This window comes from Numida meleagris, chromosome 24 (genome assembly GCF_002078875.1).
Source record: "Numida meleagris isolate 19003 breed g44 Domestic line chromosome 24, NumMel1.0, whole genome shotgun sequence".
NCBI lineage: Eukaryota > Metazoa > Chordata > Aves > Galliformes > Numididae > Numida > Numida meleagris.
Window position 1 is genome coordinate 1387059 of NC_034432.1, and position 13441 is coordinate 1400499.

Consider the following 13441-nt stretch of genomic DNA (forward strand, 5'->3'; position numbering starts at 1 on the left):
CCGCCGCCCTCTCTCTCTCTCTCCCGCTCCCTCTCCCGCCCTCCCGCTCCTCACCGTGTCAGCGACAGCACGGCCGGGACCGAGGACGGGCTCCTCCGCGCCGCATCCTCCCGGCCGCCCGCGGGGACGGGGCCAGGGCGGGACCCGGACCGAGCGGCCGCCGCTTCGGCCCTGCTCCGACCGAGGCAGCGAAACCAAAATGGCGGCGGCTCCTGCTCCACCGCGAGCGAGCGCCCGGCGCCCCGCCCCCCGCCAGGCCCCGCCCCCTCCGGCGGCCACACCCCCCGCGCGTGGCCCCGCCCCCTCCCGGCAGCCTGAGGGGGGGGGGGCGCTGTGAGCGGCGGTCGGAGCCCTCGGGTTGGGCCGGGTCGCGTTCGCGCTGCGCTTTTTGTCCCTTCCCGGCAGCCGTAGCGCCGCGCTCGGCTCGCTCTCGCGGGGATCCTGGCAGCGCGGGGCGGCCGCTGGCGGCGGTGAGTGCCGGGCTGAGGGGAGGGGGCCCGGGGCCCGCGGGCTGGGAGCCGCCTCCGGAGCCCGGCTCCGCCGTGAGGAGGCTCCGTGCTCGCGGTCGGGACCGCGCGGAGGCTGTGGGAGGGCGCGGTTCGGGCCGAGGCCTCTGAGGGAAGGGGGCTTCGGGCGGCGGGGGCGGAGGTGCGGCCTTCCTGCGCCGGGGCTGCCTCCCTGCAGCGGCCTCTCAAATCCTTCCGAAATCTGCTGGAAAAGCAGAACTCTGCGGACTGTGAATCAAAGGGAATACGTTGTCATGGCGAAGTGGATTCCCCTCTCCCGTGCTGTACCTGCTGGCGTGGCAAAGCGCTGTGACTAAAGATAACTCCACGCGTTGAGGTCTTTGCTGCTGAATGAGTGAAACCCGTTTTCCAAATACAATGCATTGACTGTGCGATGAAAGAATGCAGCGCCTCGTTACCCAGCCCTTCCTCTTCGGTGTGTGGTCATTGTCTCCTCCCTTGCAGCCGCAGGTGCCGTCCTGTGCAGCCCGGCTTTGCCTTGCTCAGTGCTGCTGCTGCACTTCTTCCTTTTGTACCGAATTCTGCAGCCTGCTGATAGCCAGCTGTATTGCTGGACGTGGTGGCAGTTTGTGTTCTTTGTGTGTGTGGGTTTTGCAGGAGCGCTTCTGTCCTGGGGTAAAATATATAAAACAGTTACAAAAGCTGACCCCCTCCCTCCTGTCCCTGCAGAAAAAATGCTGAGAAGCGTGAGAGGATTCGTCTGCCGTCCTCTGAAGGTAAGCTGTGTGACAGCACGATGCTGCTTCCCGTGTCACAGCTCTCCTGTGAGCTGGAATGACAGTTTCTAGCCGTAAGAAGTGTGATTCCCATACTCTCATGTCAGCCGTGTAATAACGTGGCCTCTCCCTTTATGGGAAGAGGGGCAGCTTCTGTGTGTTCCTCCTTCTACGTCTCCCTCCCTTGGTGTAAATGGGAGACAGCAAATGTGTGAGTCTCTTGAATGAGAGATCTGTTCAAAGCCTGAAGTTGGGCATCCCAAAACGCACAGCGTGCTGCGAATTCTCCATCTTCCATCCCGGTGCTTCTCAGAAGATGGAGAAGCTGTTTGCTCTGCGCTGCTGGAAAAGGTACAGGGAGAAAGCCAGCCTTTCCCAAAGCCTGTGCTGCTGGTGGCAAGGTGAGCCTCCCAGAGCTCAGTGCTTCAGGTGGGTGTAGTAACGTTGGCTCAGCAGAGCAGCAGCACTGCGCTGTCGGTGCAGCTTCCTTACGTTACGCTCAGCGTCATGAACTCATGTTGCGTGTCCGGAATGGCTTCCTAGCGGTAAAGAATCGTGGCTGCTTGGTTTGCTGTTGTCTTTTGAATGCTTTTTTTTTCATTAGCACTTAGTGATTATGCACCTGTCTAAGGGGAAAAGTGTAACTCCTCGTTCCCGGAGGGAGGATTCGGGTTGTCACGGCACGGTGCTGATCATGGCAGCCTGCACGCAGTGAGCAGTCTTTTCTAGAGACCCAGCTATGTAGCATCATGCAGGAACAGCTCCACCTTACGGCACATGACTTTATGATTAATCTCCCTGCACCACGTGATGCTTTGCTGCCATTTCAGGGAGCCGAGTTAAACTACAGCCCTTCCACAGATGGAAACTCGCTGTGAAATCCTCTCTGTGTTGCTAGGATCAGCTGTGGGAAAAGATGACACGGGAACGTGAGAACTTCAGGTGCACGTTAGGACTGTGCAAGCCTCGGCACTGAGTCCCAGAGGCGTATGCTTATGTTTCTGGCATTCTGTGCAAAGCCAAGAGGAGCACAGCCTCCTGCTCAGCAGGAGGGGCCCAGAGGCACATCACGACTCCGTGAGGTCAGAACATATCGTGCATTACAAGTGGTATTCAGCATAGAACCGTAGAGTCGCTCAGGTTGGAAAAGACCCTCAAGATCATCAAGTCCCACCTCAGCTTAATCACACTGCCCTAACTCTTAACAACCCAGCGCTCGGTCCTGTCCCTGAGTCCCGCATCCAGACGGTTCTTAAACACATTCAGGGCTGAGATATTCTTCTGTAGCCTCGTTCTACGCAGATGCACTTATGCACGAATTTGGTAGAGGGAAACTCAGTGACTCGCAGAACACCAGCCTGGATCTCTCAAAGCTGCGGTGACTGTTAGGAGGGGGGGGATTTCTGCTCTAGGAGCTTGGCTTGGCTTGGTGGCACGGCAGAGATTTAGGAAGGATTTCATGTCTACGTGGACTTAGAAGTTGCTGCTACAGCCCAGCGCGGTCTGAAGTCAGCAACGGAGAAGTTCTGAAGCACCAGAAGGGACGAGGAAATGCTGTGCAGGTGGCTGCCAGAGCAGAGCACCGGGCTCGCGGCAAAGCCCCGCTCACGTCGGCGTCCTCACACTGCTCCTCCCGCACAGCTTAGCAGCTGCTGGCCTTTGCAGCACAGGGAATCCGACTTCTGCCGATCTTCTGAGATTGTACCTTTTCCCAAAGTGGTTTCGTGAAGCGTTATTCAAACGAGTTCTTGAGCTGCATCCAGATGGATGTAGAAAAAACCAACCATGACGTCAACCCTTGGTTCGTTTTCATTCCGTGGAACAGAGGTGTGGGTCTCCAGATGAAGGTGTCCCTGGAGCAGAAACCTTCCCTTTCCTCCCCAGCGAGCAGAGCTCGCAGCCTGCGCTTTGCTGGAGGTTTGAGGAGGCGAGAGCGTGGGATGCTCAAAGCCCAGGAGGGGGGGGGGGGTGAAATTCTGGGCTGGGAGTGACGCGGGGCGGCGTGGTTTGGTGAACGGGTGGCACTGCTTGCACGCTGTGCTCACCCATTAAATGAGCATCGCCGTGCCTTGCTCCGGGCTGCACATTAAGTCACCTCCAGGGATTAAGAACAGCCAAACGAGACATCCCAATTGGTCATTTGTACTGAGGGAGGAAAAGAACACGAAGAGAAGATGGTGTTCAAAAGGTGCTGAGACGCTGATTGAAGACCCACGGCGTCCTGAGCGTGGGCTGTGGGGTCATCTGATGCGACGCTTTCTTCCGAACCCTTGTGGCTCTCAGATGAGCCCCGGAGGAAGGCGGGGATGACAGCAGAGTTGCATCATGCAGCACGGAATGGGAACAGCTGTTCCTGTCTCTAAACTTCAGCTTCTGACCGCCCTCACCCACGCGGGCAGACAGAGCAGGAAAATGCTCGCTCTGTTTATAGCTGGAGCCTGCAACTGTTCCAGTCCGTAACATGGAGGCTGCCTTTCAGTTTTGCTTGCTTTGGTCACAGCCTCTGGCGTAGACAAATGTTTTATTCATGGACAAATGCATCTCATTTCGCTCGTATTTTCTGTCACCAGAACATAATGAAGCGCTTGTCCTTCCGCTCCTCGCTCTCTCGCCGCGTTGGCCGGGCTTCATGGGCGTGCTTCAGCGGTCTGGGTACGGAGAGAAGAGCTCATCAGCGTAGCTGCCTGCTTCAGTTTCTCAGCCACGTCGGGACTGTAATGAAAGAGCCTGTATGCAGGGACACAGGCAGCAAAAATCAGCGCAGGGAATGTAATTAGGGATATCAAACAGCGGGCAGCTCTGCACTAAGCTCTCGATAATGGAGCTGGTTATGGATTACCAGGCAGCTTGCATTTTCAAGGTGCTCGCTACCATTTGTCAGCGTGGGCAGCACCATTATGGGGACTGCCCAGCAGTAAGGCCCAGGGCAGCGATGCCTCCAGGAGGGTAACTCAGCTGGGGACGGGGCTTGGCTCTCTGGGTGAGCGAATGGAAGAGGTTTAGCAGCGGGCGTCGAAAAGCGCGTGGTGTTTTTCACCACGGGTTTACGTTGTGATGGTGGATTCCTCTTCGAATTGCAGAGGCGTCTGCTCTGTGTTGTTGTCTGATCGTGCTTTTCTCTCCTCAGCTGGACCATGGGTACGCTCTCCACACGGCAGCCAAGGATTGCTTGAGTTCCGTCGTCAGCCAGGACGCCCAGGTCCCAGCAGAAAAACCAAGAGCGATTTTCTACACCAGCGAGAGCGACCCGGTGAGTCACTGCCGCGGCTGCAGCCAGAGCAGCTGCCCGCATTGCAACAGCGTGTGCACGTGCTGGAGCTCAGAGCGCTTCCTGGGATGGGGCTGTTCTGGGCCTCGGAAGGGAAAGGAGCACAGAGAGCTCACGGCAGCGATCCCCAGCCCCGAGGAGAGCAGGCTGCGGCCGTGCAGTCTAAAACAAGACCCGGGTTTAAACAAGACGGGGCCGCTCCGCTGCCTCAGAGCTCCTGGGAACAAGTATTGATTCCTCTCTGTAGTTGCACAGATGAAATAGACTAATGTATTGTACGGGCTCAGATGTGGCTTAGCTTGTCATCAGACACCATTAATTTCAACTCCAGGGTTATTCTTCCCTGACTAACCTCCCCAAATTGGCTGTGGGGGGGGGGGGTAAAAAGCGCACCCCAGATAACCTCGGCGCAGCGTAGCTCTCCGGCATCATAATTCCAACCTGATACTCTTCGTCTCGAGCACAAAATGAAGTGGGATAAATGAATGGAATGAGCCTTTGAGATGCTTTTCTGCTGCCTCTGTAATTGGAGTCTTTCAATACCGATTCCTCGGGGGTCTCTATGGAAACAGCAGCATGCAGATGATCTTGCTCACGTGGTCCGAGCGTCTCTATAGATTGCACAGAAGGGTCCAGATGGCAAGAATTGTCTCTGCTGTCCTGTGCCTACCATTTACGTTGCTGGGCAACTGGCTTTGGCATTCTGACTTCACGTGCCTGATGTTGGGCGACAGCCCCCGTGGCTTATGAATTCCTCCGAGCGCCGTCCCTCGATCTGCGGCGCTGCTGCTTTGCTTCATCAGCAAACCCCATCGCCCCGCCTGGCGTACAGTAAAGCCCCATTAAAAATGGATTAAGGAGGCCAGAGGAAACCTAAATTTTTAATCAGACTTAGCTTTCATACACCTTTCCGTGAGCAGAACTCCAAGTGACTGAACTGACGGTACCGAGCCACTTTGCAGGTGTAGCAGCTGGAGAGTGAAGGAATTTGCCTCGGGGTGTGCAGCAGGTCAGGGATGAAACTGAGAATAAAAATCAGCTCTGGAGCAGTGCCACGCAGAAACACAGCTGCTGGTAGAAGTCTGCGTCGAACCATTCCTTATTCAAGTAATAATTTCCCTGGTGTCTATCAAGTCACAGGCTTAAGGAAAGTACATTTGAATCTAGCAGACGACTCCGAGGGCGATCACGGTTCTGTTGGGTGTAGTGGTGATCAGGAGGAGAAGCGGAGCAGTTAGGGATGAGATGCTTTCAGAAAGCATGGTGCCACCCGTGCCCATGAAACGCAGCAGTCTGTGCACAGCTCGGGCTGCCTGCTTGCTGTTTATCACCACGTAGGATGAGCTACTTGAGACTCTTCCTATGCCAGTCATTTCATTACTGGTACTACAATTCCTGCTTGACTTTAATGTGCTCATTCTTCTGGCTGTCAGTAAGGGGCTGCTTGGTTTGACTGAGTGGTCCCTCCTGCACCTTCTGTGTGCAGAGCAGAGGTGTCGGACTTCATGTTGTGACAGTTTGCCCTTTGCCTTCCCAGGCCAAGCACACGGAACAGCACGAGGGTCGCCATTACAGCATTCCTCTTGAGGAGGTGAAGGTTGTTCTTCCACACGGGCTGCCCCACCGCTTCCAGCAGCAGGTACTTGTGCATGGAAGCCCATTTGCACGAGTGCGTTAGAGATGATGGTACCGAGCAGCAGCAAAGATGTTACGATGGACTGAGGCGTGATGGAGATTTCCTTCTGCTGCTGCCATCCAGGAGAGGCCCTTGATGGTACCAGGCAGGGATGGAGTCACATAGCAGAGCTGTGCGTGCTGACACGTGGCTCCTTATTCTCATTCTCTTCCTTTCTCAGATTAAGACCTTCAACGAAGCCTGCGTGATGGTGCGAAAACCTGCTCTAGAACTGTTCACCTACCTGAAGAACTCCAACTTCGCCCACCCCGTCGTCAGATACGTGATTTGTATCTTTCATCACTTCGCTTGATAGCGGAACCCCAGTTAAATACAAGCAGGCGGGTTTATGCCCGTGCAGGTGGTGTTTCCCTGTGAGCTGCCCCCTCTTCCCCATCCGCTGTCAGCAAAGCCGCCCTGAGATGTTCCCAAGCTCACAGTCTGTGTTGTAAGCCACGCTGGGCTAGGCACAATTCCACCAACGGTATCGGCACAGCTGGGGGAACGGGAATCACAGCTGTGAAGTTCTGAGGTGGGGGGATGCGGGGAGAAGGAATTCTTCAGCCTTGCTTTGCTGCTGGAAGAAAGCGCGATGGAACGCCGTCCTCGCTTTTACCTTTGCGCTTCCCTTATTCTGTTTGCCAACCAGCGAACAGCCACTTGATGCTATGTCTGAAGCGTTTTGTTGGAGGCTTTTCCTTGACAGAGTGTGTTGGAGACGGTGAGAGAGGAACTGGGAAAACCATGACCCTGTGCCACGTGGTTCACTTCTGCGCGCGGCAGGGCTGGCTGGTGCTGCACGTCCCGGATGGTGAGGCCACGGTGCAGTCCCTGTCATTGATCTGGAAGGTTCTGCTTCAAGAGAGACCTGGAGGGCAGGATGCTGAAAATGATCCCTTTTTGCTTTTTCCCTAGTGGTGAAACCTCATAAAGCAGAAAAATCTAAAATAGAGGGGAACGTAATTACAGCTTTTTTGTCCCTCCTCCTCATGCATCTTACCCACTGCTGACAAGGCTTTGTCAGTGGGGCTCGGTGTCCCCTCTGTCCTCACCAGAGAGCTTTGCGCATGAATGTTGCCAGGCTCCTCTCATAAACGTAGCAGAATGAGGATAAGGGATGCACCCCCCCCAACGTGTACTGTTGTGTTAGCACTGCTTGTGCTGTTTTGACTAAAAATAGCAACCGCTTTCCTTTGCTTGCAGCTCATCTTTGGGTGAAGAACTGCAAGGAGCTCATGCAGTCCTCCTACAACAAGGAGCGGCTCGATCAGCCTCTGCAGGCATCCTCCTGGCTCAGGAACTTCCGAACCACCAACGAGCGTTTCCTAAAGGAGGTTTGTAGGGGCCTTGGTTTGTGGCCACGAGACATCATCGCCACGGGATCTCCCCTTCGGGACCACGTGCGCTTCTGGTCTGCGAGCATCTCGATGTGAAGTCCGCACGTGGATGAGCAATGCTTCACGTGGCGATGTGTGTGCTCACGTTGCGTGCACAAAACCTACACATCGCTGGAACGCAGTTTTTTTTTTTTTATAGAAAATGAAGTAATTTAAGTCCCTCTGTGGGGATGGCTGCCTTTGATCTAATTGCTGTTGTTCTCTTCCAGATAAAAACACAACAGAAATACGTGTGGGGCAAACGAGACAGCACTGAGCAGGGCAGGCCGCTGGCAGAAGTGGTGGAGCAGGTAAGGAGCAAGAGCTGCCTCCAGCTTTGTCTCAGCTTCTGTTAGAACCTTGCGTCGTCGCTTTTGTAAAATAGGAGTGCTTCTGAAATCTGTCGCACCTCCCTCCCCTCTTTGGAAGGGCAGACAGCGCCCCAGCACCGTGCATTAACAGGAACAACCCGAGTTATGTTCCTTTTCCTCCTTGAAGGGCTTAGCTCGGGTGAAGAACGCCAGCGACGTGGTAGGGGTGGTGCTGAAGGAGATCAAGCAGCAGTGTCAGCCGGGTTCGTTCCGAGTTCTCGTGGCGGTGGATGGAGTCAACGCGCTCTGGGGAAGGACGACGTTAAAGAAGGAAGACAAGAGCCCTGTAAGAGGAGGTTGTGAGTGTGTGTGCTGTGAGGGAGAGCAGGGGAGGGCGCGTTGTTCTCATTCAGGTTCAGTTGTAATCCCTGCTGTAGAAGTCGTCCATCCTAAAATGCACATTTGGCTCCGTCAGCTTGGAGGGACGTGCAGAGTACGTCCTGTGCTGCTGCTTAACTGAAGAAAGTTGTCTCAGTAAGAAAAAGGTTCACAGAGGCATGCAGTGTTATGGCAGGGAAGGTTTGGGTGCTTCTCTGTAACATTACCTGGGCTGGACAGTGCTCAGTAAAAGCAAAAAAGAAATGCATCTGAATGGTGCACACAAACGACGCTTTCAAAGTAATTTGGAGTGGGGGGAGAGGAATGCATTGCACATGCAGAAACTGCTGACAAAAAGAAGTCACCCCAGCCCTTCTTCATCAGGTTTCTCCAGAGGAGCTGACGCTGGTGCACAACCTAAGGAAGATGATGAAGAATAATTGGGTGAGTTCTGGTCCTTTACTTCAGGTTATTATTTTTGGCAATTACCAGCAGGAGCTTTAAGTGTAAAGCTACAACTGTCCCACTGTTCCCACTGTGAGTTTGCAACTCACTTCTTGAGACAGCAGTAGTTGCTGACTGGGGATGACATTGAGGTTTATGATTTTGTTGAACTAAGGAGAACTTCTTGCTGTAGGAGATCAATTCCTTCTGCTGCTTTTTCATTCCTTTGGGTGCTAATGTGCCTTAGGGGTAGTCTTCAGATTTAACTGTGGATAGGGAGATGCCATGGGAACGCTATCTGGAAGCCGTGCCCATTTTGCAGTGTGCTCTACCCCTCTCTGTTTCAGAGCGGCGGGGCCGTTGTGACGACGCTCAGCCAGACCGGTTCCCTCTTCAAGCCCAGCTCTGCCCATCTGCCCCATGAGCTGCTGGGAAAGGTGAGTGGCCGCAGCTTCTCTTCTTTACATTGGGAACAAAACCTTGGTTTGGAGCTGCACTCAGCCCCAAGGCTGTGGCCTTTGCTCTACTCCCCCTTGGGCTCAAACACACCTTCGTTCCCTTTGGGATTCCAGGAGGGGTTCGATGCGCTGGATCCCTTTGTCCCCATCCTCGTGCCCAACTACACAGAGCGTGAGTTCGAGAGTTGCTACCAATACTACCTGCACTGCCGCTGGCTGCAGCACGAGAAGGGTGAGTGCCCAGCGGTCCGGGGTGGGGCTGCAGCCCGGGTTATCCCTGTGCTCCTCCTCAGTGTCCTCCTCTCTCTTGCAGCGCGCACGGAGGACGGCAAAGAAGAGCTGCGCTTCCTGAGCGGCCGCAACCCGTGGCAGCTGGAGCGGCTGTCGGCGCCGCTGTAGTCAATAAAGGCTGCGCAGCACTGCACGTGTGTCCTGGGGGCGTGGCCTCGGGGAGGGGCGGGTCTTCGGGTATGGCGGTCTGATGCGATAGGCGGAGCCTCGGGAGGGGGCGGGGACGCCCCGTGACGTACTTCCGTCCGCGCCGCCAATGAGAGGAGCGCGGAGCGGCGGCGCGCGATGGCGGGGGAGGCGGTGACGCTGCAGCTCGGACACTACGCGGGCTGCGTGGGCGCCCACTGGTGGGGGCTGCAGGTGGGGCCGCGGGGCCGGGGCCGCTCCCGGGGCTGGGAGGAGAGGGGGAGCTCCGCGCTCACTCTTCCCCTTCCGTCCTTCCCCCGCAGCGCGGCCCCCAGCAGGACACCGAGCTGAGCCATGCCGCGCTACTGCGCGCCGGGCGGGAGGGCTGCACGCCGCGCCTCATCGCGCTGGAGCTCAAAGGTACGGGGGCGGAGGACCCCTCCCGGTGACCGCCCCCACCCCCGGTGACCGCCGTCTCTTGCAGGCGGTGTGGGCCCGCTGGGGCGCGGCGGGGTCCGCCCGGAGCCGCTGGCGGCCTGGTGAGTACCGGGGGGCGCGGGGACGGTGCGGGGCCGCCGTCAGCTGCCGCCGCTGTGCGTTGGTTGCAGGCGCGGGGCCGTGGCCAACTACGCGGAGCCGCCGCCGGGAGCGGGAGCAGCGCTGCGGGATCGCGGGCAGCGGCCGGTGCAGCCGGTGAGGGAGCAACGGGGAACGGGCGGGGGGGGCTGTTCCAGGGGGGCTCCGTCGCACGGTGCCGCCCGCTGCTCCCGTGGCGCCTCCCGGGCGCTGGGCACCAGAAGCGGAACCCGGCTCCGTCCCCGTTCCCCCTTCGGTTCTCACGGAGCTCCGTGAGCCGGCCCCGCCGGGCTCTGAGAGGCGAAGCATCCATCCCGTACCGGCCCTTCCTGGGCTTTTTCTTTAGGGAGACGCTTCAGGGGACGCAGACGGCGGCTCCAGCGCTTCCGTTCAAGGTGCGGGCTCCTCTTCTGTTCCGTGGTTGCACGTTCCCGGCTTCGTCCTGGTTTGGTTCATTTGGTGCAGAGCGGTCCCTGTGCCGGCACCACGAGGGAGGACGCAGGATAGCAGCTCCTCGCTTGGAGGAGCGGTAGAAAAGAAGCAAATTGCTTAAGCCCTCCCAGCCAGCTGCAGGGAAAGCTCTTCTTTCTCCTCTTCTCCATTCGAGGGGATACTGAGAGTGCAGGAGACCTTCCCTTCCTCTTCCTTCTCTCTGCAGATGCAGCCCCAGCCCCAGCCCCGCTCGCTCCGGCCCCAGGCAGCAGCACACAGCTCTGGTCCGATTACCTCAGCGTGCAGCTGCACCCCAAGAGCGTCTGCGTCCTCCAGCAATACAACCACGACGGGTACGGCTGAGCATCGGGCCTGCGGCCTTTTGCTTCGGAATCTACTCCCCAGAAGGGGATCTTCACTTTGCCTCCACCTGAATATTACAACGGAGCCGAATAAGAGCGTTCCCTGCCTTTTTTTTTTTGTTTTAAAAAGGGATTCCGGTCGTCTGGAAGCCTTTGGGCAAGGAGAAAGGCTGGTGGAAGATGCTGGCTGCATGGAGGAGCTGGAAGATCGCCTGCACTTCTACGTTGAAGAGTGCGATTACCTGCAGGTGGGATAGCTCGAGTCCAGCCTCCCCTTGTAGCTTTCCCTGGAAATGGACTGGTTTAGGATGAAGCAGCAGCTCACAGCTTCACCCTTGTTTTGCACAGGGATTTCAGGTCCTCTGCGACCTCCACGACGGGTTTTCTGGAGTTGGTGCCAAGGTGACAGAACTGCTCCGCGACGAGTATTCAAGAAAAGGAATCCTCACCTGGGGCTTGACTCCGGTCACGCAGAACGTGGGGGTAAGTAACGGGGCAAAGAAGCCCCAAGAAGAGGTTGAAGCTATTTCGTCCAATCTCATTAAATTACTTCTTTGCATCTTTTTTATTTTTTCGCCCCTAGGATTCTCAGAAGAACTTTTACAGAGTGCTGAACGCAGCCCTGGGAATCGCGCACCTCTCCGCTCACAGCTCGCTGTTCTGCCCCCTGTCCCTCAGCGGCAGCCTTGGAATCCAGCCCCAGCCTCCCACGGCCTTTCCCTACCTCAGCTACGATGTACGTCCCGTGCAACCCCTCACCTAAGAGCAGCAGATGTATCATTGTAGTTATTCTCTGCAGCTGTGCATTTCTGTGATGCATTTGTCGTTGTTCTGCTCAGCAGGAACACTGCCTTCCCCCCCATTAGCAGAGCCTGAACTGCTGACTTAACGTTGCTGGATTTTATCTCAAAGTTCATTGATTTTCATAGGTATTAGTCAAGGAGCAGAAGAATCGAACCCATCTTCTAACACTTCCATTTGCCCCTTCTGCAGGCGTCCCTGAACTACCACAGCAGCGCAGTCCTGGCGGCAGCGCTCGACACCCTCACGGTTCCCTACCGCCTCTGTTCCTCTCGGGGCTCGATGATGCACCTTGCTGAAATGCTCAGTTTCTCAGGGAGAAAGGTGAGAGTTAAGAGCACAGCAACCTCAAACTCTCAGCTCCTCGAAATGGAGGCCTGGGGCAGGAGGATGGGGAGCGCGCTGCAGAGCGGGCATTGTCACCTCCTCTCTCCTATCAGGTTGTGGCTGCCTGGGCTGCAGTTCCCTTCCCTGCTGTGTGCGGCCGCTCGCTCCCAGATGTTTTGTGTGCACAGCAGCAGGACGTGCCCTGGAAGCTCCTGTCCTCATGTAGGGAGCAAAAGGGCAGCCGCTGTTTCGCTCAGTCTGTTGTGCTAAGAGGAATGTGCAAAGAAAGCCCCACCAGGTAATCAATTCTTGAACCGCGCCTTCCAGCAGCACTCTGGCACTTCTGTCAGAAATAATCTCTTGCAGTTGTTGTCCATTAGGAGTGCCAGTTGGATTCGGAGTGCAGCGATCTCATTTGCTATCAGCTGCATTAGCAGAGCGGTTAGAAATGGGCTGAGTCACCAACTTCTTCATTCGAGTCCACCTGAAAACCAAGACTTTGTTTTCTGTGCCGCAGCCGCCCAGGAGAGCAGCCTCCTTCTCCGCTCCACGCCTGTGAGACGGCCGAGCAGGTGCTGCAGTGTTATTTACACACGGTGTTCCCCGGGGCATTCAGGTTGGTAACAGCCTCCTCAGGGAGAGCTAAGTGGAAATGGAAGACAGAGCTTGGGGTAACTTCATTCACCTCCTTCCTGCCAGCACGACCCATGTTCTCGAGCAGCCGTGTGTTACTCTACCTCCGTATCCCCGCATTTTTTCTCCTCTTCTGACCAGACAAGGCTTCCTCCGGGACGATCTTTCCAGTTACTCTGCAGCAGGTAACGTGGCCCCTTACAGTTATTTTGCAACAGAAAACCATCCTATGGGGCAGAAGGGTCTAACAAAGGCAAAGGATCTTTCACCTTTCCTGAATCCGTGGGGCAAGAAAGGAGCAGCAAGCAACCTCGGTGCTGCGCTGAGCGCAAGTGAAAGAACCGCTCATCGAGAGCGCCGTGAAGTGGAACAGGGAAACAGGTTTTGATTGCTGTGTTTAAATGAAAGCATCTTCCCCTGCAGCTGTTGAAAGCATCCCTGTGCTGGCATCGCTGCAGTCCTCACCAGTTCTGCGCACGCTCCTCTGCGACCTCTGCAAGGACCTCCAGAAGTTGGGCACCCGGCGCTGCGCCAGCTTCTTCGCCGCAGGAGTTGAAGAGGACGACTTCCACGAGGCCCTGCAGGAACTGAGAACTCTAGCACAGTGCTACGAGATGGGGTTCGGAGCGGGTGACTCCGAAGATGAAACCGACTCAGACTGATGCAGCTTTATTATTGGAGATAGGGGAAGGGAGGAAGATGATTAAGAGGGCTTTCAAAATAAAGGGAATGGCTCTGAA

At 56.3% G+C, this 13441-nt stretch overlaps 3 protein-coding genes across 7 annotated transcripts in view; 2 read left to right on the forward strand and 1 right to left on the reverse strand.

Moving 5' to 3' along the window:
- Nucleotides 1–243, reverse strand: part of ASH1L (ASH1 like histone lysine methyltransferase) — a 39371-nt gene extending 39128 nt beyond the window's left edge. For 2 of the 3 annotated variants that reach the window (XM_021376601.1, XM_021376600.1), the window contains exon 1: nt 55–243. The gene's annotated coding sequence lies outside the window, so the exon portion shown is untranslated. The remainder of the gene's footprint in view (nt 1–54) is intronic. The other variant, XM_021376602.1, reaches the window with a different exon arrangement.
- On the forward strand, nt 341–9577 carry DAP3 (death associated protein 3). Of its 2 annotated transcripts, none has more exons than XM_021376668.1 (13): nt 341–470; nt 1197–1243; nt 4371–4493; nt 6049–6150; nt 6368–6476; nt 6905–6997; nt 7390–7520; nt 7793–7873; nt 8061–8219; nt 8636–8695; nt 9043–9132; nt 9268–9385; nt 9467–9577. In XM_021376668.1, the coding sequence occupies exons 2-13, from the start codon at nt 1202–1204 to the stop codon at nt 9550–9552; spliced, it is 1194 nt and encodes a 397-aa protein (XP_021232343.1). In that variant the 5' UTR covers nt 341–470; nt 1197–1201; the 3' UTR covers nt 9553–9577. The 2 variants fall into 2 exon arrangements, with proteins under 2 accessions (XP_021232343.1, XP_021232342.1); XM_021376667.1 differs by lacking the exon at nt 341–470 and adding an exon at nt 620–942.
- On the forward strand, nt 9626–13441 carry MSTO1 (misato 1, mitochondrial distribution and morphology regulator). Of its 2 annotated transcripts, none has more exons than XM_021376649.1 (14): nt 9626–9804; nt 9894–9990; nt 10055–10109; nt 10179–10263; nt 10493–10541; nt 10805–10931; nt 11071–11188; nt 11289–11423; nt 11524–11676; nt 11934–12065; nt 12182–12366; nt 12449–12684; nt 12768–12886; nt 13125–13264. In XM_021376649.1, exons 1-13 carry the CDS (start codon nt 9730–9732, stop codon nt 12836–12838), a joined length of 1518 nt encoding a protein of 505 aa, XP_021232324.1. In that variant the 5' UTR covers nt 9626–9729; the 3' UTR covers nt 12839–12886; nt 13125–13264. The 2 variants fall into 2 exon arrangements, with proteins under 2 accessions (XP_021232324.1, XP_021232323.1); XM_021376648.1 differs by having other exon boundaries at nt 9635–9804; nt 12586–12684; nt 13125–13441.